Genomic DNA, 23,719 nt, shown 5'->3' on the forward strand with positions numbered 1-23,719 from the left:
TCTGCAATTTACAGTCACGCTTTATTCTTGAAGGATATTTACATTTAATGACCCATTGTGACCACACATTTTATTTTAATGAGAGCTTATGGGACAGCTCATAATCTACACTCATGTGCTTCCACTTGTGATAGTGGTTAAGAGCCCAAGAAATGGATTTTGTTTTGAAGCACCATCTTTTGTGGTAGAAAATGAGCAACCACTATTACTCATTTCACTCCATCAAAAATGTGAAACATTACACTTTGATAGGTAACATTGGCAACACTTATGAATAATCTATTTTGATGGGTTTACTAGTTAAACTGATTATTAAAAAATGAAAATGCTTGCATCCTTCATCAAAACTGTTATGAACCTTACTTAAGATGTGGTGGACAACAACCACCTTGAGATGACTACAAATTTCTTGCATTATTTCTAAAAACAAAACAAAACAAAAAACAAAAAAAACAAATAAAAGATTTTTTCATAAAATCAGTGTCTTCTTATACCTGTCTGGATCCTTGACTTCTGAATATCCTGACTCTTCATATAATCAATGTATACATCATGCATTTGTTAAAACATTGCAAAGGACTTAACCACGCAGTCACCACACAACAGTAAGAAACATTCGGACTACAGTTTAGCTGTGTAATGAAAACTAGGTCCCAGAAAACAACCTTCAGTCATATATAGCTTTTTGAAAAATCTTTTCTATGTGTAGCACAAAGGTAAATGGCAAGACCCAGATGTTTTTGCATTGCATTTGATTCCAACCAACCTCCTCTTAAAAGGTGGGTGGGGAAGGACAAAAACTATCCTGTTATATCATTGGTATATCACAGCTGTGACTGCCTTCAATCTGAATAGCTGATTTTTTTGTCAGTCGGGGTCAGCCTGGGTCACCACCAGCTTAGAACAATCAAACTAAAAACCAATTTTAGACCTCAAAAAGGAAATGCTGGTTTGAGGGGATGGGTTTATCACGTAATGCTGACAGGAGGTGCTGGCAGCATATATAGCTTAAGTAATGTCCTCTGCTTCATTTTAAATGCAAATTGCTTTGAAGGCAACAGCTCAAGGTGAAATAAAAAGCTTTGTGTCCACACTTACTCTTATTATGATAGAGTCATCTTTAATATAGTCTCGAGTTTTCAGAATTTCATTTGACACAAACTTTGGATATCCAAACCCTAAAGAATCCACATTTTTGACAGGTTTTTGAAAATGTTTCCAGGTTGGATCTGGCACAAAACTCTCTGATAAATGCGCTCTCATTTCAACATCCTCATTCTGGTCAAACAAAGTAAAGGAGACGGGCAGGCGGAACGGCCATTCAAGAATATTGTCATATTCTCCAGGCATAAGTTTAATGTAAACAGAAAGATATTTCCCTTCTCCTGCCCCATTTCCATTCAGAAAAACTGAGAGAGCAGCCTTGTAGCCAAAGCGTGATGTGTAGAAGGGTTGGCTCACTAGCTCTTTCCCATTTTTATAGAGAGCCTCGATGTATTTAGCCTTATAAGAGGAGATTTTCCAGATGAATGTGCCATCCGTGACATGGGTGGTGGCATGCAAACTACTGCAAAGGTGTGAGATTTGCTGCTGCTGTCGCCGGACCAAATCCCACGCCAGCTGAAGGTGAGTGTTCTGTGACTCTTGCAGATGATGCTCCATACTGTAGCGTGGGCACTGATCATAAAAAGTCATAACTATGAACTACTACATATTTGCATTTACAGCTAAATTAAACCATACCAACAGGCTAATGCACAGATCAAGATAACCAAAGATTAGATTATGAGCACTTTATAATAAACAAGAAAAAAGTCATCTTGCTTCATACATTTTCCCCTTACATCTTTATGGTCACCATCTCTCCTTGCATTACACTCCAGATAATGAAGATGGTAAGAAAACAGAATGAAATCATTAAAGACTTGCTCCCATGTGTACTTGCTGCATGTCTTTAAAAAGAGAAATTGATAAGATGCTCTGTTAACCCACTTATGCCTCGTTTTCTATTATTGGAACAAAATAACTTTTTTCTCTTCAAATTCTTATTCCTTGAATATCTGTAGGTCATATTCATGAATTCCATGCACAAATAAAAAATTTCAACCTCTGGCGTAAATGAGTTTAAAAATGTACTAAATTTTCACAGCTAAAACATCAGATCTCACCCCACCTTGTACTTGCACCCTGCCTCTTTAAATGGGCAGGCAGTTGTGGCAGATGGGCACAGCTCCTGCACGTGTACTTCCACTTCCTCACGTGGAATTTTGGTGGGGTCACAGCGGTTGGGGCAGGAGACTGGAAACCTTGGACACTGGTACTGATGAGTCTGTTGTTCCAAGAGGAAAGAAGTGAATTTGAAATCTGAATATTCCATTCAACTTATGTAACATAGCATTTCCTCTATTATTCCTATTTGATACTCACAGTTGCCACGTCATTAAGGATCTACAAAGCAATCTCAAATAAAGGTAATAATAATAATAATGGACTCTGTTGTTATCAATTAACAATATATTTTAAATGGCATAGTATTGTCTGATTATAAGACTATGCTGGTTCTAAAAACCACCATGTTTAGTTTAATTGACTGCAGGACAGATGGCTGCCTGGGTTTCTAGATGAAAACTCCCCTTGCCCAAGTGACATGAGTACTGAGATAAAGGCGTTGGTAGGAGAGTTTTGAACCCTGTCTACCACATTAAGAGCCTGATGAATAGTAAACCCACTTCAGTTTGTTGCTTTTGTAATGAAAACAACTCCCCCATGCCACCATCAAAAATAAAAATGCTTTTAATGAAGGAGTTTACACAGATTATGTCTGACAAGTTTCATAAATAAAAAATATTCAAAAATACACCTCTATTTCCCAAAACAGCTTTCAGATGAGGTCTGTTAATGCATCTCACCTGCAAAGTTTCATAGACAAACTCTCTGTCGCAGTATTGGCAAGTTACAGTTCGTTTGTGGCACTCATTCTTCATGTGGTTAGATAGGAATCGCCTCTCAAGCTTTGCACCACATTTGTTTTCACACCAAAGCACCTCCTTGGGGCAGTTGCCTGCATGGGTCTGCAAGACAAAGGAACGTTTGGTGACTTGAAATGTCTTTTATGTTATTATACAACAAATAGAAAAAATCCATGAAATCAAAGTTTTGCTTATTTATTTGCTTGTCAACAAATTAAGAGTGCATGGCAGAGCTGAACAAACTTTCAAAACTTCATATTTTTTGTAACTGTTCAATTATCAGTGCTTGTTTTAAGTGTAGCCCTGTTCAGTATAGTATATTTGTTTACATCCACAAACCTGATCCATGTAATCTCCTGGAAACTCTTGGGCACAAAAATCGCAGACAACGCGTCGTTTTGGGCAAAGGTATTCAATATGGTCATCCAGATTGAAACGCATTAAGTGAGCTGAGCATCGATTAGGACACTGTACAGATTCAAATAAACAGGAATCGAGGTGAACCTGCAAAATACACATGGGTCTTGTAAAAATCTTTGGATAATTCAAAATGTCGTGTTATGTTTTATGAATCTTTACTTCTTAAAATTATTTTAATTCCTAAGGATTAAGGAAACAGATTTGTTTATAATCACCACCGATGGGATTTGCTGCATCATATGAAGTCTTACTGTCCGTATTAAATGTTAGTGTCTATACTGAGGATTGGCAACAGATACAGGTTGCATGTTACACAACATATCTTGGCCTTCAGCCTTGAGAGGCTACCTGGAGGTTCTGCAGTCTGTCAATCCAGCGGCAGCCATCTTTGTAATGTGTGCACCTCACCAGGCTGTTCATGATTTCTGTTGCCACTTCTTGATCTGGGTAAAGCTGGACAGACAATAAAGCAATATACACAATTAAAAAAAAAATTTGTTCTGTTTTACTTTCTGAGGAAAGTGCATTTACGTTTTTGAACTGTTAGTCAACTGGAAGTTTGTACAGGAAAAAGTTATTGCTGTGATTGTGAACCTATGCACAAAAACATGCATGCACACACTGCACTCATGCACATGCAAGTAGAGAGAGGACCATGACCCCTAATTCTCACTGTCACAGTAACAGGCACTTTAGCCACTGCACCACCAACTGTCTCCATTTTGCTTTTCATCTACATTTGGAGCACTAGTAAAACTGACATTAATGTTTGTTTCCCACACGTGTATGCATGCACACATACCGGCACGCACATACTGGTAATTGTCTTTTCAGTCTGATGATCCTTACTGTTAACAATATAAATAGTGTAGAAGATTTGTTCTTTTTTTGTATTAACAAGCCCAAAGTATACAGGTTTACCAGTATAACCATATACCTTCTTCCAATGTTAACCATCTCCATTCAAGGCTTAGTTTTCATGATTAAATCATCATGAATCTTTAAATATTTGTAGCAATGTACATAACCTAAAAGACAAAATGACTTTAAATAGTTAACTGAGATGTTTCACTGTCCATGTAAATTTCCGTCACCTTTTCTTTCTTTTCATGTTAGAGAGTACAAGCTATACTGCTACATCATGCAGGTCTAATAGCTCATAAAAACTGGTTGTTTATTATTATTTTTTACGACTACAAACAAGTTTGAATGCATGAATATGAATGGGCACAGAGACATTGCTAGGAATGCTCCTGCCTTAAATATAGCCCGTTTTTTCTTTTGAGCAACTGTTCTTCTCCTGTAACTTGTTACAAGTAAAATTGTATGAAGGACAATATGGAGGAAGTTGTATTATCCTCACCTTAGCATAGTCTAGTGGCTTGTCATCTTCAGGACACTTGAACACTCCTCCACTGCGATGAAGAAAATCATACGATATAATTTTTGAAGAGAGTGTTCTATGCACACACACACAAATATAAAAATACTAAGTGTCTAACATCTAGATGCAAAAATATAAGAACTTGAAGATTATTTGATGGCTTTTTTAAATGTTTCCTTTCAAGTACAGCTGCGCTGATATCTGACAAACAAGCAATGGGCAAAAGTGATGGGTGATGAGACCCAAACATGGTTGTGAAAAGATGAACTATAGAAACAGCAAGTCCCGACATTCTTAATAAAAGAAGACAATAAAAGCGTGTGTGCGTGTGCCATGCCAATCAGGTCTGCATAGAGTGATTCAAGTGTATCCCATGTTTTGACAGAAGTAAAGAACGCCATACCAAAAAGAAAAAAAAAGTTTCAATTGATCAGATCAGTATCAGTAAGACAGAATTGGCTTGCCCCAATCTACCTCGCTCAATCAAATAATCTTCAAAAGAAAAGGTTCACAAACCATAGTCTTAATATCCTGTGTACAGCCCACATATTTGCTTTGCTTCTCTGCTTACAAGCACCGCATGCATCAACACCGATTCATTAATAACATTCTCGCCAAAGCTGGGTTGCGTTAGTGCAACTTTCGCCTACCAAAAACTACTCACGAGGCCCATTCACACCCTGAGTTATAGGCTCATTCATGCTTGGAAAAGCGCCACCAAAGCTCGTGTAACAGCGCCCGGAAAGGTCAACTGTGCACGCACTATCGCACGTGCCACGCAATGTCCATGTCCCGCAGCCAGTCAACTGTACACGCGTGGTCACCAACAATGCCACACTGCTTGCAATAATGAATTATTGCGCTCCACATGAACAGCAAGCCAACATATCAACTAGTTATTCAACACACGAACACTAAAACCTCCAAGGCCCGCTAAACTGCGGGCTTCAGTGCTAAGTGCTAACAGCTGTCAACTCGCCCTCGACAACTCGACATGTTCGCCAGTTCCGCAAGACTGGGGTTCAGCAGGAAGCTGTTGGCATTTCGATACAGCCTTAGCCAGCGACAAGATTCCCCGTAAAACAGCTGCACAATCCCAGAGAATGGCTGAATGTTTGTCATCATCTAAAGCCAACATCGATTCTGAATAAATGAGTGAATTCAAAGAAACCGTTTTGTTGTGTATATTAATTGTTATTGCGTGCACGCGGAAAGCGAAGCGATGCAATTCGTTGTTTAACATTTCGGCGTGGAAATTGAGTTTGGGCGACAATGAAGGAACTGAACAGGTGCTGCTGCAACAGTTGTCTTTTTTTAACAACAAAAGTAACTTTTTATTAGTTGATCAGATATCTTCACACTTAATCATTATGCAGTCCCATACCCTTACGTAGTTTGGTCATAACTGTCAAGTAACTGTCTTTAAGAATATACACAAGAAACCTCTACTTTAAACAGTCATGCGACATAAGCTGGTCTTCTCTGGCCACGTGACCCGGAACGACACCTTGTCGAAGACTGATCTTGGAGGATCCTGGAGAGCCGACGCCGCGGTGGGCTAAGAAAGAAATGGTTTACGATCGTCAAAGACTGGTCTGGTCATCTTGTAGAAGACCTAAAGACCATTGCCCACAACAGGCAAGAGTGGCGGGCCCTGTCAGCTGCCGGGTCTATCCATGTGATCCCCCAACGACAGGTGCCGGTCAAGGGACGACTGACCACGGACGTGTGTGGCTGTCTGTCTGCCGAGACCAACGCTCAGCCTCTTATGAAGTTAGTCTCGGCGAGCCTAAACAATGAATGTGAATAAACCGGAAGCTTTGTACACACCTGCCTCGTTTTAGTAGTTACCAGAAAAAAAGTCGTCTGCCAGCAGTTCTGTTTAATACAAGTTCGTGGACTGACTGACGGTCAGGAAAAGAGTATCAGCAGCTGTAACACGCAAACATGAAACCAGACGCTGCAGTTATTTACGAAACCATGTACTCAGTCCTTTAGTCTTTTTTTTTTTAAAGTGGACCATCTGTTCCTGACCTAGGGTGACCGATGTTTGCCACCCAGAAGGAATGTGACGTCTAAGCAAAGGATTGGTTCTTGTACCTTCACACCTGCCCATCCTTTCCCCTCCTCCCAGCTCCCCCGGTGTCTCGTCAATTTCTCCGCCCTTGCTTCACTTTTTTTCTTTCGCCGTGGTTGATTTAAACACCCTTACAATTGTCGATTACATCCAAACACGGGACGGTGGGTGTGTGGGTGGATACAAAGGGGAGATCACCTTTACATTCAGCGCACGCTTTTAGGCGGAGTACGCGATGTTCTCTCAAACAGTCGCGTGCGCCTTCTCATTGCGCTGGCTGGATGGCAGGTCAGCACGACCCTCCGCAAACAATGCCGCGTGCAAAATGGAAGAATCAATCACTCGACTAGAACAACCGTGAGAAGCTACGAAGGTGTCACCAAGATCATGTCCAAGTGAATTCAACTCAATTAGAAATGTAGATAATTTACGTACAATGCAGGTCTCTGGTTGTGCTGTTGATGTCCGCCAAAACAAAAGGTTTGTTTTAATTCTTTTAATTCAGTAATGTTTGTTGTTCCTGTTCTGCCTGGCAAAAGGCCGTTCTCTAGTTTTAATCTTGCTCGAGCAACATCAATCCTATTTATCCATCCCCCATTCACCCCTCATTAGTTAATGGAAGAAAGTAGGGTTCTACAAAAACTGCGTTTCCATCATTCCGAACTTTTATAAAACTGCCCTAGGCAGGTTGAGCCACTTACAGTTAATTGTGCTAGGTTACGTTTCTTGTAACTTTTTTTCCTGTCTTCTCTCTCTTGATGTTGTGGGGTTTTTTTTTTTGTTTTTTTTGTTTTGTCTATCCTGTCTATCTCTCACTTACGCACGCAAAGACTGTTAAAAGGACATTATTAGGACACCTGATTTAAATGCAAAACATGGAGAGATCCACGTACAAAAAAGAAAACAATAACTGAAGTCTAAACTCAAACCTGATTCCCAATTGACTGCGTGAAATATGTCATCACAGTTGCAGGTGCCAGACTCCGGAAATGATGAAGACCGGAAGCTGTAATGGCACCTGTCAGGAGGGTCGGATGCCGGGGTAGGATTGGGAACCTGACACCCGACACGTGTCATCTGCCGACAAGTCACGTTTAACCACTACCGCCGGCACTCTGCCATTCACCGCTCGGCCGACAGGGGGCAGCTGGGAGAAGGAAGTGAGACGTTGAGGGAGAAAACGAAGGATGATGTTTGTTGTTTCAGGCCACGTGGTCTCAACGTCAGGACGAAGACCATTGCTCCTACTGGGACCAGCTGATTACAATGCGCCATGACATATCTGATCGATATAATATAGTGTACTTCACAATTCAGCCACTGCCAGTCACAAGCATTATAAGCGGCAGAGACTAAGGAAATATGGCGGTTTGAAATGCATGAAGATCGTACTACGGGTAATTACATATCTCTTTCGGAAGGTGAGAGGGTGGGGAGATAGGTGTCTTACGCCGCCAGCAACTAAGGCTATACCACGGCAAAGTATTCAGCCCTGTAAACAGATGCCACGTGCAGACTATAAATAGCGTGTCCAAGACGAGATACGAACCCAGGACAGCAAATCCTCTGTGTGGGTGACAGGCGCTAACAGTTGCCCCCCTGGACCGCCATGTAGCAAGGCGGGTAAAGTGCGTTCAACAAACACAGGGTAAGTTATAATGGACTGCTTCATCAGCGGCTAGAATTTAACTTCCAATCTTTAACTGGTAGCAGAAAGAAAGTGTATTGCATCATTATATGCTGGGGGACGATTAGACAGAAAGAGAGATTGTTGCACAGCCGTTTTCTAATAAATCTTAACAACATTGTCGGCGAATCTTAGCTTCAAGCCCGGTGCACAGCACACATGCACCAGTAAGCACCACACTCTTTGTGCCCTCGTGCTGAGATATTTTCACTTCTCTTACACCTGCTCCAAGTGATGGCGCGCAAGCTTTTGCCTCCGACCTTTTCACTGGGGAGCACAGCGTCTCGGCATGCGGGGGAAATCTTTCCCCAAGGGACACGCTCTAGTTGCGCTCTTCATTCTGATTGGCCGTTGCACAGACTGTTTTTTTCTCCTGCCTCAGTTGGCCCTGACAGGTGTACAAATGGGTCGTAACATACACTTGTTCTGGACCAAAACCATGTTAACGACCATCACAGCTAATCTTCAAAAGTAATAAGAAGACAGCTTTCTTCCTCCCCTACCATTTCTTTCCTCTTTTTCGTTCTAATCCGTCATCGACGTTGCAATCGTCGTGATCTTTGTCTCAAAGAATGGCCTAGTCGATGACAAAAGATGAGGATGAATACGGCAAGAAATAGTTGTATTTCCACGCTTCTGTCCATGATGTGCTGCAGGCGATAATCTGACATGTTGGATGGGGGAGTGGAGGAGAGCCACTCCATCACGCTGGTCATCGCATTGAATTTTTCCTTCAACTACCTCTCCTTCCCAACCAACCCCCACCTAACCTCATGAGCACGAGCGTTACAATATAGTAGCCATGGTGACTGGAAAGGTTTATTTTAAAATATTCTAGAAAGAAAAATACTGTTTATTTCTCTGAAAGTGATATCTCAATATTTATTTGATATTCATCATCGATGGAAATGAATCGAGAGTGAAAGGAGTGTCAAAGCTAAAGATTGCGGCTCCTGTGCGTAGTGAATTTATGCCCCCAACGATGGAAGAAGGCATACTATAGCAAAACTGTTATCATAGTATTAACGGAGTTAAGAGGTACCATAGACTATAGGGAAATAACTGATATAATGGCAATGACATCATCGTGATGCGTTATCATTTTATGGAGTATTGTGGATTTAAATACATAGAAACTTAACCCAACAAACGACTGCGCATTTTTGAAGCAAATAAAGCGTTTAGTAGTTTTTAAAAATACAAAAAGCATACCACAGCATAGTTCTTATCATGCCTCTGATCCTAGTTAGAACCCTGTGTTTGTCTCGACCCACTCAGCTTCCAGAAATAACGGCGATCGTTAGCCCCAGCACACGTGCCCGCTCCACTATCGCGCACTAAATGCACCCCACCCCATCCCTGCTGGCTTCCACGGGTAGCAAGAACGAGGAGGAATTCGATAACCCCACCTTTTCCAGCTGTTTTTGGTGACCGTAGGGGCCGAAGGCAAAATTATTCTTATCCCTGTGGCAGCCTCTTCGAGCCCCCGGGGAACAGTACGTGTGCTCCTAATCTACAGTCCATGATAACGGAATCGACTTAACCTTCTCTCCTCTCCTTTTGAAGATTTCCAATGCATGACGAGTGGGGTCTGGCTTTACCGTTGTTCTTTTTCTTCTCATCTATCTAACTCTTTTATCAGATAATGCGTTAATGGGTTCAGTTTGTTGAGCTGTTTTAGACAAATGTATTTTAAACCATTATATTATATTTAACACACATGGCACCAAGTCTTGTTTCTTCAACTGCTGCTTACACTGGTTTTCCAGAAGCTTCTTTTGCAACATCTGCACAAGCTTCTCCTATTTCATTGGCGACTGTTTCTTAACTTTAGTGATCTGGCTTTTGCTACTGACACGGCATTCAGCAGCTACATCCTACTACAGATGACTTTTCCTGTTGCCTGTGGGTGGTTAGCAATATCTGGCTCTTCCTTCTTCCTGTATTTGTGAGCTCAAGTTGTTCGCATCTTTTCTCATCATTCAGCAGTTTTGTAGTTGTGCCGGGAAGACATTAAAAGATATTAAACATGCCTTGACTTGTTCACAGTGAAGTTCACTTGCCCAAAGATGTTTCTACTGGTTTACTGGAGAGAGGGCGGCGCTTCAGCACTCTGTTGATTTCTTCTGTCTATCGCCGTTCATACTTCCTACCCTGCACGAAGTCAGTGAGTTGGGTGTGAATTGAAGAAAGAGAATAACACCTAAACCTACCCACAGTCGTTTTCAAACAGAACATCGTGAATAACAGAGGGAGAAAGGTCTTGACAAAACCTCTACAATGATTCGACTCAGAGCCGTTGTCGGCCTTGACGGCGACAGGCAGTGGAACACACTCCGGTTTTACCACATCTTGTTTAACATCAGATCCCGACGCCTGAGAGTTATTTTCTGAATATTCAATCTGATAGTTTTGTAGTTTCACGAATTCTACATCTTCTGACGCCATTATTAATACGATTGGTACTTTGTGGTCATAACAAATCGCTATCCAAACTTTTCACATTCACATCTTTTGAATATTGGATATCTCAGACTTTGGTATCAAATTAAAGCTAGTCTCCTCCTAAACGATCTCCAACAGCTGCCCGTGGAAAAGAACCAACTAGAATATCACTAGGCAAGACATCAAAAGGCGCTAATGGGGCTGGATAGGACACACCCTGCGCAAACCAGCTGACACCATTGCCAAGCAGGACTTGACTGGAACCCTCAGGGGAAGAGGAGAGTTGGGATACCAATGCAGACTTGGAAAAGAACAGCAGAAAGGCAACGGACATGGGAACCACATGGGCCCAAATGAAGGTTGCTGCCCAAAACCGGGTCCGCTGACGAGGTGTTGTTGCGGCCCTATGCTCCTCAAGGGAGCAACAAGGAATAAACTAAACTCCTTGACATCATCGTCTACTTTTAATCATTTACTCTCACGCGTAAGAATCAAACGCGGAAGTGTAGTTGTCTACTATTTATGTTGCATCCAGATAAATATCGCTTTTGCTTCGTCGGATATCCTTGAGATTTCCGATGGTAAAGCTTTGGATCTTCACGCATATCCGCGATAATGTCTATGATTTCAGCACCGTCTGAAAATTGGTCATTATCTGGACATCGAGTGTCTACCGACAGTCACAATTCCCACTGGTTGGTGGCTCCGTATTTCCTGAGCTATTTTGCTAGAACACTCCTGGTTTCCAGGACAACACCCTATCGTTCGGCGTCGTTTTCCATATTCGACTCCACCATTATTGCAAGCCACGGGTTGTTTCTAGGAGACACGGGTGTCTCTGGCCCGTTACTGATCGGGCACCTGTTCTCATCTCGGATTTCACAACAGGCCCGTATTATCTCACGGGTCTTCGATCGACACGTTGAACGCCGAGTGTGAGAAATTGAATTTCAATTCGCTGTCTAACAAAGAAACACCCGCTTTCAACCCCAAAGAGCAAATCTTCTGTGAGTTATTGTAAGTCGCATGAAAATAAATTCATTCATTAACCAACATTTTTAAGGAAAACTTTCACGTCCACAGCTTCATAAAAACCTACCTGAGTGAATATTGTTGTAAGATCATTGGGATTAGTGATTCATTGATAACCTATATCCCAGATATGAGCCAATAACTATTTCCGTTTATTATCACCTGTGCATAGCAGAAGATAAAATCCGTGAGATTATTAGATATGCTTAATTAAAACAGGCTACCAGCTCTCCCATTGGGTATAGCCTTCACAATAAAATTGTATCCATATTCGAACATGAGATCAGCGATTTGACTTAAACACTAAAAGTTTGAATCTCGCAAAACCGAATAGAGTACTTAGCTTTAAAAAAGGGAATGAGCATCTTGTAGTAAGTTAAGCTCATTACTGAGATAGACAAATCCAGTCTGGAAGGTCTTAAAGCATACTCCAAGTAAAGAACTTCAGCAAACAAAGGACAACTGATCACTGGTTAATCTGATCACTTTCGTTTGCAATATTGCCGCATGAACAGCACACTGCAAGTAGACATGTTCCATCCAGATGATAGTTCTTGTTGTTCCCCAATAATATTTCTCAATATTCCTTAACATTATGCGTTTATCTCTTCCCAGTTATGAATGTTTAAATAACAAAACGTTTCAAAAAGACACATTTTATTATACAGATTATGCCTAACAAGGAATTTAACAACATGCAAGCATGTTTTAAATGTTGGGAGATACCTTATCTCGCGAACAGACACTTAAACAAATTATTCTACGTCGCCATAATGTCATCAGAGCCTCTCTTTGCTCCAGAGCCAGTCGCACACTCTTCTGTCGGACTCGGTGAGTGAGGGGCTGCAGGAAGGAGGATGAGTGACCACTTCCATCTCCCGTCACAATCAGATGTCACGGTAGCTTAGCAACATTACTTCATTCGACTGCGTCACATTGCACTCGACGTGGCCTCGATTAAGATGATTAAGCTGGCAAACACCGGCGAAAATGCATTGTGTTGCCGTTAAAAGGGACCACTGGGGTCCACGAACATTCATCGATGCTCAGCTTACAACTAACTCTGCCATATGCTGCACAATTATGTCCACAAAACAAGTAATCACTTGAAATGTCAAAATGTGTATTTGCAACTGCATTCAAAGTTTATGTTAGATAGTCGCCAAGTCCAACATGTCTGTGCTGTTTGTCTCCATCTGGTACAGAGGATTTTGAGGTGAGACTTTTCTGCGAGACAGGGCAGATAGATAATGAAACAGAAAGAACCTAAAGACTAAATAGAGCAGACGAAACATGACCAATAGGTACAGGAAAATATTCTACCTTCTCTCCGAAACTGGACGAATGAGTGGTGGGCTTATCAATGTGACACTAATATGCTATAACCCACGAGCCGAGCCTTTGTTTCTTGAGACCGAAAAAAAAAAAAAAGAGGAAAGGGATAGAGATAGACAGTGGTGCCCAACCTTTTCTCGCCCGAGTGCCAGATTGGATATGATATAAAATCTCGAGGGCCAGAACATGGCGGCTTTGCAGAATCATGACTTTAAAAATGAATTTTTTTTATTTGGTTAAAATGAGAGGGTCGGATGAGGTATCTTCGCGGGTAGTAGGTTGGGCACCCATGGAATAGACATATTACGTCAATGATGATAATAATAACAATAATAATCTATGATATGTGTTGTCAACTGTTTATTAACAGATTTACTTTTTAACTTCTGTTCTGACGGATCTTTATCACATGACATAAGTTTCTGTCTGAAGGTGGGGGAGGTGTGGGTTGGTGTTTTATGCCGAGTCAACAACAAAGACTATATCACGGCAAGGCAGCCAGCCCTGTAAACAGATGCTACATGCAGAGAAAGAATCGTGTGCGCAAGACGAGAGCTGAACCCAACCAGCCAGCCAACCCTCACTGTATTGATGACAGACGCTAACCGTTGTCCCACAGTCAGAGTGCTGAAAACATCACGGGAATGAAAACATATGGAAATGTGTACATATACCAGCAAAAGCTTGTATTTCCTTTCTCCCATCTTCAGGGGTCAGGAGTTTGAAACAGAATGCTATCTGAAGAAGAAAGCTCTTAATAATCAAAACGCACCTTTGCGGCTTTCTGTTCATTCCCACCGCAGCGGCCTGAGGACCTCTTGCTCACACAGCAGGAGGAAACACCGAGTGCTAAGGAGTCTTTCAGGACATAATCCTCTCAGCTGCTAGGAAATCACGTCTGTGAGACTGGACAAAGAAGCTGTACCCCGGGTGCCGTGCTCGTGCTGGACGCCGACCAGTGCGCGGATGAAAAGCTATCGCGGAGTTTTCACGCCTGTAGCTTCGGCTGGGTGAGTTCTCCGGTATCCCACAACTAACCGCGCCGCCGCCCCAGTCGCTCGCGCCCCCAGCAGCAACAGCATCGCGCGATTATGCAACGCACGCAACCAGTTTTTAAAAGAAACGCCATGCGTGCACGTCGTCTCCATGGCAACGACAAGCGAGGTCATCGCTCGCGCGCGCGCGTGCTAGATTGAAAGGAGGGAGGGGTCAAAAAACGGGGCGGATGCAGCGGAGGAATTGGGCCGCGGAAGGATTGTCTAACATTAAAGTGGCGTGCGAACGGCGTAATAAGGACGAGAGGACTATTTTATTCAACATACTCCCGCCCTTTAATTTCGTCCCAGGCACCGCAGCCGATGATAGGTAATTGCCAGACAAATGCCTTGTGATCACAATTACCCTTGAGGCTACAAAGTCTAAGGGGAAATTACTGCCCCTCTTGTGGTCTTTGAGCACCCACCCCACTCCAACCCTGTTGCTGATGTTAAAAGCACGCGTAGGCGGAGTACGTCTGTCGAAATATTGTGTTTAAACATGAAATACTAGTAAAACAACAATAAAGGAAGGACGATGAGTGCATCATGGAATCAATCATGTGAAAGTTACCTGTGTCTGGCGGTGTGAACGGAAATGAAACCAGAGGGAGAGACAACACCCGCTACAGAGTTATCCTCGTCAAATAACAGACAATTCCGAATTATGTTAACAAGAGTAAACACACAAACCCTACAATAATAGCTGTTTCGTAGATTGCTCAATGGGGTGATTTGTACAAGGGGATGATTTCTGAACCATCCAGAAGGCAAAGAGAGGGGACCCCCCCCAAAAAAAAAAAAAAAAAAAAAAAAAAATTGGGTCGAGAGGGAGATAATGATATAACAAGGACCAACGTCCGGGAGTGGTTGCTGTAGTTACCGACGCCATGAAAATGTCAGCATTTTCTCGTGTGACTAAGGTCTACGGCAAATTGCAGATCATGAACTGTGTTGACAGAATGTGTGTCCATGGTCTAAAGAGCTTTTATCGCCTGCTGTGCAGGAAGTTCAAGTAACAAGCTCTTAGTTATCACTCTTAGTTATCACTGTTAGTTATCGGCGGAAGTTCTGTAGTCATACCAACGGAAATAGATTAACTGTTGGTTGCACATTCAACATCATTTTTTCCCCTGCTAGACAGGGACTATCTAGACCGGTCTACTTGATAAAAAGACTAATAGTCATTTTTATAAAGAATAATTGTCTTACTCGCTCCACCTCCTTGGAACGGACTTGCGAATATAAACGACAAAGATGGGATGAAAAACTACTTTGAAGGTAATATTTATGAATAGACATTGTTTTATGTTTGTTGTTACATGCTTTTGTGCCTTTTTTAAAAAAGAAACATTTAGCGCGTTCAGGTGGGGCTAAATTCTGGGTTAATTGTTGTGTGTACTACAGTATTGATCCACTGAAGCATTTATTTAGCGCGTGCGTGCGCGCGCTAGTGTGTGTGTGTTTCATTAATATTCTTGTTGGTGCACGTGCTGACCAAGGCCGATTAAGTGCGCGTGCAAAATATGGCCTTTTCAAAATACAATCCAGTATCAGTGAGTTGTAAACAAACCATGCACTTTGCAGATCCGACCTCAGAGGTGGTCAGATAATGTAGATGTCCACAGTTATAGCCTTTGGAGATTTACTGCCATCTGGTGGTCGCTTCCCATATACGACATTCTTCGCACAAACCCCGAGATATGACATGTGACCTCAAAATATGGAAACAGGAAATGCTGCAATGACTATGACGTGAGTAACGGGCTTGGGTCCTAATTACGTTTGCACTAAAGCACTTTCCCCACAACACAAACTGTGGCCATGAAAGTTAGTGTAACGGAACTTCTCCTCCCCCTGCCTTCACTACACCGCCAGTTTCAGGCTGTCAGTGGGAACTGTTGCATGAACGATCCGGTGCATTAGCAATAATTAATGTCGCGTGCCAGCCATGCAGGCGCGTGTGGGGATGCACAATGGTTGAAGCTCTGAACACGACACCTTGAACACATAGTCCACCCTTTGCTTGCAGTTACATTAATGCCGTTTTTTTTTTAAATTAACAGCACCATTGGCAATATTATATCAGCACAGCTGCACTGGCGATACTATATTTAAACACAATCTACACGTAGAATTCCCAAGTACAGACCCTTCTAAGAAAAACAATTACTGGAAAATAAATTTAAAAGGGTTGAGTAAAAATTCTGTCAACAATTTGGAAGCTGAAACAAACTACCAACGAACTTAAATGGACCCCTGGCTATTCAGTCGTGACAAACGCTTGAAGCGGACAAATAACAACAGTCCACACTTGTGAATTTTGTCAAAAAAGAAACACTTTGCAGAAAGCAATACAGGCAACAGCTGAATACGTATGCGATAATTAAAAAATTAGACATTAAGACGATGAACAGAAACATATTTCAAATATTTGTAGTTTTGCTGAAAATTGTCAGTCCCATGCAAGGAAAGGGTGATATTAAACGAGAACGTGTAATTAAAGGAAAAACAAAACGGGAAACGATAAGGGGATTCCAGTGCACGTTCGAAAATAATTTTTTTATTATTTACTTACCACCTTTTCCCTTGATTCCACCACTTGTACCTGAAGGCGCTTTATCCTCAACTGCACATCAGATGGCGAGCGACTGAAAAGTGACTGCGCGACAGAGCTCGGCTCCACTTCACCCTGGCACGCGCCGTGTGGTAACGCCACACGCAAGCTGACGCACACGGACCCTTACAGAAGTGGCCCCATTGATTTCTTCCCTCCCTCACCAAGCCAGCAACTGTGCGGGGTCTGCCTCATCGGAGATAGCAGCTCCCACATGTCGCCGCCAACACCAACACCGCATCCCACTATTCATTGCATATTGTGTTCATACGAACAACAGATATACTCATCTACCAGTCTACTTTCCATAAAAGATGTCAATCTGCTGAGCAGCCCCCCCACTCTTCACCCCGGTACTTTTCAGTGCGAACGAAGCAAGAATGGCGCCTAGAGGTCGGGAAGACGGCAGCAGGAAACGGGAACTACTGCTGGGAAAAATGTGCTCTTGTCTTAACCTGGAGATGCCGTGCGGCAGAATTTAACCCTCGGATACAACTCCACGGGAGGCTGAAGGAGCGTTGGGCTTGTCTGCGTTCGTATCGACAATTGCGTGCGAGATATAAGTTAGAAGCAACAGGCGCCAGGTCACTTAGGTACTAGAATAGAAACAGCATCTGTCTTTGTTGTCCTTCTTTCCTCCAGTCCTTTACATTCTTCCTTTCTTTTTCTCTCTCTCTCTTTACATCCCTTACACAACTGCGGAGACATAAAAGGCTAGAAAGGCGATGTAAAACAAAACGGAATCAAAGCCATTTCAATATCAGAAACTGATGAGTTTTTTCCCATGTCTTCTTTCTTTTCTTCCTGCCTTCTCTCCCCTTTTCCTCTCACTATTTGTTTTTTGTTTTTTTTTTGTAGCTACTCTTTTGCTGCTTCCTTTATACAGCTTAAAATCAGCTAATCAATGCTAGTTTCTGCACTCGCACCTGATATAATTTATCGATTACGCAAAGCAATTTGCATCTTTACCCAGTCACCCTCTGATGTATTATTCCTCAGACAGGAAACTCGGAGCTGAGGAAAATGACCAATCATGAATCGTGCATGCGACACCATCAACGTTGGACGTTTGAACTGCCTTCCATCCATAAAGTTCTTCCCAGCGAGGCACCGCCGATCTCAATTCGTAAAGCCGAGCACATGACACAACACACTCAGTCATGTCTGCGGGAGCCTCCTGCAATATGTCTACCTGTTTCAGCTAATTGCCACTTTCCGCCTTCTAATTACCCTCCCTGTCCTCAGCTAATCACTCTAAGATCTCCTGGAGAATTTCGAGTTTTGTCCCAAACTATATTCACTCATGAGGGAGGTGAATCAGCCTCTTGGTTACTGGACTCATCATCCATCATCGGTTCGTCTGTGCCACACACACTCCCTGTGTCTGCCCCCCACCCTTTCTCTCTCTCTGCCTAAGGATTGACTCGTTTATCAGGCAACAGAAAAAAACATGGGAAAGGAGAGGGTTGGGATTCCGACTTCCGTATGCCCATTCCCTAGACACTTGAACCACTTACACTCTTACAGTTTAACGCCTCTGCGCTAGGGGACCTTTTCCCGCAGAAACGTTTCCTCAAAGGAATGACGGGAAAACGTTTTATGAAAATTTGTTGCAAGTTTCTGCTTCAAACACCAGTGAACAGTTCATCTACAACTAATTTCGTTAATTCTAGTGCCGTTTTTGAAAACCTCATTTGAGGAGTTTCAATCTCGAAGTTGATCGATCAGTGGAGTGATTGCCAGACCTGATGATCGTTGGGAACAGCTGAAAAAACTCTGGAGGCTGATGTTAGGAACACCTGAATGAGAGCTAAACCTAGAGGGTGCTACGATCAACTGAATGAGAGCTAGAGCTGGAGGAAGTTTCAAGCAGCCACAGAATCAACATGCATTCCACGAGCGTATAAAAGATTAATCCAGAAGTCCTAAATATAATCGATGTCATCCAGGTCTTTCAGCGAATCATCAACTCCTCGTTAATCATCACTGGGCTACCTTTAAGTAGCTTACTTGTTCCTCTGGCGAAATCGATATGCAAAGAAATTCCTCGACGAACTCTCGAAGAGGCTTCAAACACAAGCAACAGCTTGCAATCACATCGAGTATTTACTTGCATTATTGATCACAGTCCATCAGGTTTGGCATGCGAAATATGAGCAATGTGGGAAGAGGGGGGGGGGAGGTCACAAAAACATTCTTAGGGTCACAGAAGAGCCTGAGTACGCCGGAAGCAGAGCTGAGAAATCACTTAGCAATCTTCTTAAGTCGTAAAAAATGGCAGCATGCATAATTTTACCAAATGCTATCTAATATGAAAAGAAAAATAATTTATTAAGAACAACTTAAATCCCTAAAAAAGGTATATATATATACATATACATATACATATATATACATGTTTTTAACGTGCTTGGAGTACACACATGTAAATACTTTGTCAAATGTTGCAACATTAATATGTAACTAAATAACGAGTTACGACGATGTTCCAGAGGAAGATGACAAGACAGTAGAAGAACAAATGTAAAGTTTTGTCCTTGAATAAATGTAGAGTGCTGCACACGGAAAAAGATCCCCTTAAGATAAGCTGTAATGCCTCTTTTGGAGCAAACATTAGTATGTGACCCAGTCTTATTTTCAGTGAAACGTGGTGTATAGGCTGGTCCTGAATGATAGCAACACAGCCTTTAAATCGGGAGTCAGAAATGAAAAATGCAAGCCTTAAAAAAAAATCCGTAACATGCCTCGCTCGCAGAAGAATTTAAACTCCCTATCACATCTCTCCATCTCCCATTCCCTTCATCTATAATACAAAAAAAAAAAAAATTTAAACAGATAAGAATCATATTCCATACTGGTGGATGATGGATGTAAAATCGATTAATCTCCGGCTTCTGTCCAAAATCCTGTATCCCCTCCTCGCCAGAAAACTCCCCAAGGCATCACAGATTCGAAACACTCTTTGTGAAAAAAAAAAGATTCTAGCCGATTCCTGGCCAACCATAAACGAGTTGTAAGCCAATGCACCTTTTCTGACAGGTGTAAATTTATTGGCAGGTCCTGAAAGTAAGAAGGTTCCAGGCGAACTAGTACAGGGAGAAAGGTCACGGACATTTAACAACACAGACAGAGCTGTTTGAAAGAGAGCAGAGTTTCAGTCGGCACCGTGCAGTGAGAAATATTGCTTGAGACCTCCTCCTCACATTTCCTCTAGCATGTTAAAGCCATTATGTCAGACGATCGCTTAAAGACATGCCAGAGATACATTCAAGCAGCTGTCATCTAATCATAAATAATACAGAAGAGAGGGAAAGAGCAGCCGTTAGAATGTCTGTGATCTCGCTTTGTGCGCTCCAGGAGAAAGAGGCACAAAGGGTACTGTTACAAACAGAAAAAAAGTCAGAAGAAGAAGGAATATATATATCTAAAACAAAGAAAAAAACGTATAAAAGTAGCAGTAGATAATAAGTAGTAGTAAACAAGTAGTAGTAGTAGACTAAGTAAAAATAGAGGAATTTAACAGCAGTAGCAAAGAAGAGGCAAACAAACCAAAGAAGTAGAAGGTTAAAAAATAGAAGATTAGGAGTAGTGGAAGTATAAAAATGCGAAGCCCTGAAATGTAAATTTCTAATTAATGAAAATGTCTATAGAAATACGCCTCTTTAAAAGCTCATTTTTTTCATATTATCATGTCCACTTCAACAAGGAAAACAAAGGACAGAAAGAGACAAAAAACAAAGAAACCAAAATAAAGATCAAAGAGGAAAGTAGACTGTGAGGAGCAGTAGAAAAATAAGAAACAACAATACAATATTATTCGTAGTAGTAGAAGGGTAGGAATAGTAAAAGTATAAGAAGTAACAGTAGAAAACATAGGAGTAGGTAGCAGTAGAAGAGTGGTAGAAGTACACAAATTAACAGTGGAAGAATAAACATAGTAGAAGTATTTAAGAAGTAGCAGTAGGAGAATAAACATAGTAGAAGTATATAAGAAGTAGAAAAAAATAAGCAGTAGAAGGATAAGAAGCAGCAGTATAATCAGTAGAATTAGTAGATGAAGTAGCAGTAGAAGTAATAGTATGTGGAGAAAACTTATAAAAAAGTAGCAGCAGAAGTAGTTGCATGAGCAGAAGAGAAGGTAATAGTCATCATATTAGTAACAATAACAAAAGAATTACAGAAGTAAAAGAAGTAGTGGTAGAAGTATGAAAAAAGAAGTTAGTAGTCGTAATATTAGTAAAAGTAAGTAGTATTAATAAAAGAAGAATTATAGAAGTTGTAGAAGTATGAGTGGTACAAGTAAAAGAAATAGCATTAGATGTTGTAGAGGTGTGAGGAACAGATGGAACACGCAGTAGTTATATTAGCAACGGAAGGCAGAAGAAATAGTAAGAGGAGATGATGGAGATACAAAAGAAAACATCGCAGCATTTTTGGTGAAATGAAATAACAGGATAACTCTGGTAAAACAATTTTCTCTCTCGCTGTTGAACGCAACAGTGTCAGTGCGCATGTGCAAGACAGAACACCTGAGTGCAGTCACACCTGGGTGGACGATGTCGAACGAGTGCTCGCGAATACACCGCGGAGTTAGTCCATGCGCAGGTTCTTTCTCGTCTTAACACCGGTCGAGAAACTTAGTTTCTATAGTCCAACAGACTGAATATACTCTGCTTTCAAGTGCCGGTGCTTTTTCGAGACCTCGAGCGTTTTTCGCCATGTAACAGCTATCAGTCACCGGTTCACTGACTGCAGGAATGTTCCAGGCAGGAACCGCGCTCTAACACGTAGCATTCAACTGGGAATTTATAATTAACGGAAATGCCTGTAGAAATAACCATCTATAAAAAGTAGGGTTTTTTTCATATTCCATCGTCGAGAAAACAACAACAACAACAACAACAACAACAACAACAACAACAAAGAAACGTAAGAAAAACAACCCCAAAGAAACAAACGGGAAAAAAACTGAGGAAAACAGACTGGAAGAAGTAGAAAGCTTTAATAATGCAAGTAATTATGCCAGCTGTTAAAAGTCAACATATAGAAGAAGATGCACACTTCTGGAAAGATTAATTAACACTACCCCCCCCCCTTCTCAATTTTGTTTTGTACCTCGAACAAATGCACACACACACATGGTAACATCAGAGGTAGCACAGTAAGTAGAGACAACACGTCAAAGATATGTGGTCGCGAATTATCTCCTCTTGCGGAGTACTTCGTCTTTGAGTCACCAACAGACGAAAACGTTTGACATCTGACCACAATACCCCAATCAAAGATGGATGCAAACATATATTTAGAACAAGCGATAACCGCTTTGTTAAATAAATCACCACTTCACCACCTCATCAATGAAGCTTGCAATAGCAAATCAGGCCACCCGAAGTTCTTTTTGAGCGACAGAAGAATTATGTTCCGATTACATGGAAAACTTATTGACAGATTATTATACGCTTTCAAAGAAATATCTTACAAAGCTAGAATAAGTGCAAGAAGTGGATTTCACCGAAATCAACACAACACCCCATTGAAAATGGAGTTACAGCGATGCAAAATACAAACCTAACAGCTCGGGGGATAATCTTGGGCAACTGGAGGCATCAACTGCTTGAAGGAGCGATCTGTGACACAGGTTCAATGGCGGGCGCGCCGTTAGTCATCTTGTTGGTCCTTTTGCAAACATTTACTTTCTACTTCAAGCACTTCTCTTAACATGTCAACACTCTTTCTAGATAATGTTACATGCCCGTGAACGCATGTACACTGTTGCTGATTCTGTAATTGCTCAACTTAATGCAAAAGCATATACAATGACATGTTTTCCCTGTCATGGAGTTAAGTCGTGGAACGAACACGGTTTTTTCTCTGGTATAACTTAAGGTAAACCTTAACACAAAATAATTTTTTAAAAGTTCAAACTCTGCTCGTTAAACATTCACTTTTTAAAAAGAGTGGATGGGCTTAGTTTATAATACGGTGATAATCTACAAAATCTGAGCAAATATTCTCCTTCTATTCTCCAAAATATTTTCCGCTAACGACATGCGCAGAAAGGTATCAAAGATCTACATGCGCAGAAAAGGTCAAAGCCATGATGTCATAATGCAACAAGGACAAGGACAATACCTGCTTCCAACCCTCGCTCGACCCTAGCTGCACTCTTGAAAACATAGGGGAGCGTGAAGAAAGAGACAGAGACCGATTGGTCAGACTGAGACAAAAGTCACCACCAACTCCCTCCAAATGAAGCAGTAATGATGATCATCGTCGTCGTCGTCGTCGCGTCGTCATTGTCATCATAAACAACCTACTAACTTGTACTTACTGATCAACACTGCATTCTGGCTGTATCTTCATAAAGTATACTTCATGTTCAGATCTCCAGAGGTTACATTTCGTTCTGAACTTAGTACAGACGCCCTATTGACAGATGCCCTATAGACAGACTCCCTGCTGTTCTTATCACGAAGTGGGTCTGGGCTGTTTATAAAATTCTCCTCCATGCACACGGACACACGACTTATATCGGAGAACCAGGGTCACACAGGCACACTATACTCCCACTTAACAGCATCAGTAATGCCTACCTGTCGAGTGTGTTATACCATTGTGACCTGTGTACCACACTCAGCAAGCGAGGTCTTCATAGCTTTGTCTTGACGAGTCCAGTCACGCAGCAATCGTGCTTCGCTTTAGCGCGTGACCCATCTTCT

At 41.7% G+C, this 23,719-nt stretch overlaps 1 protein-coding gene across 6 annotated transcripts in view; it reads right to left on the reverse strand.

Annotated features, from left to right (window-relative positions):
* The window catches only part of LOC112562574 (TNF receptor-associated factor 4-like), a 30,347-nt gene continuing 6,628 nt past the window's right edge, over positions 1–23,719 (reverse strand). Inside the window, exons 1-7 of one of the 6 annotated variants that reach the window (XM_025235883.1) lie at positions 23,332–23,600; positions 4,753–4,804; positions 3,738–3,842; positions 3,309–3,473; positions 2,910–3,071; positions 2,174–2,329; positions 1–1,677 (exon numbers count right to left, since the gene is read on the reverse strand). In XM_025235883.1, coding sequence (XP_025091668.1) covers positions 1,063–1,677; positions 2,174–2,329; positions 2,910–3,071; positions 3,309–3,473; positions 3,738–3,842; positions 4,753–4,804; positions 23,332–23,363 — 1,287 coding nt within the window. In that variant the 5' untranslated portion in view covers positions 23,364–23,600 and the 3' untranslated portion in view covers positions 1–1,062. Of the gene's footprint in view, positions 1,678–2,173; positions 2,330–2,909; positions 3,072–3,308; positions 3,474–3,737; positions 3,843–4,752; positions 4,805–7,779; positions 10,402–14,121; positions 15,158–16,961; positions 18,961–22,568; positions 22,790–23,331; positions 23,601–23,719 lie in introns of those variants that run through there. The other 5 variants (XM_025235886.1, XM_025235885.1, XM_025235884.1 and 2 more) reach the window with 5 other exon arrangements.

Source organism: Pomacea canaliculata, linkage group LG4 (genome assembly GCF_003073045.1).
Source record: "Pomacea canaliculata isolate SZHN2017 linkage group LG4, ASM307304v1, whole genome shotgun sequence".
Taxonomy (NCBI): Eukaryota; Metazoa; Mollusca; class Gastropoda; order Architaenioglossa; family Ampullariidae; genus Pomacea; species Pomacea canaliculata.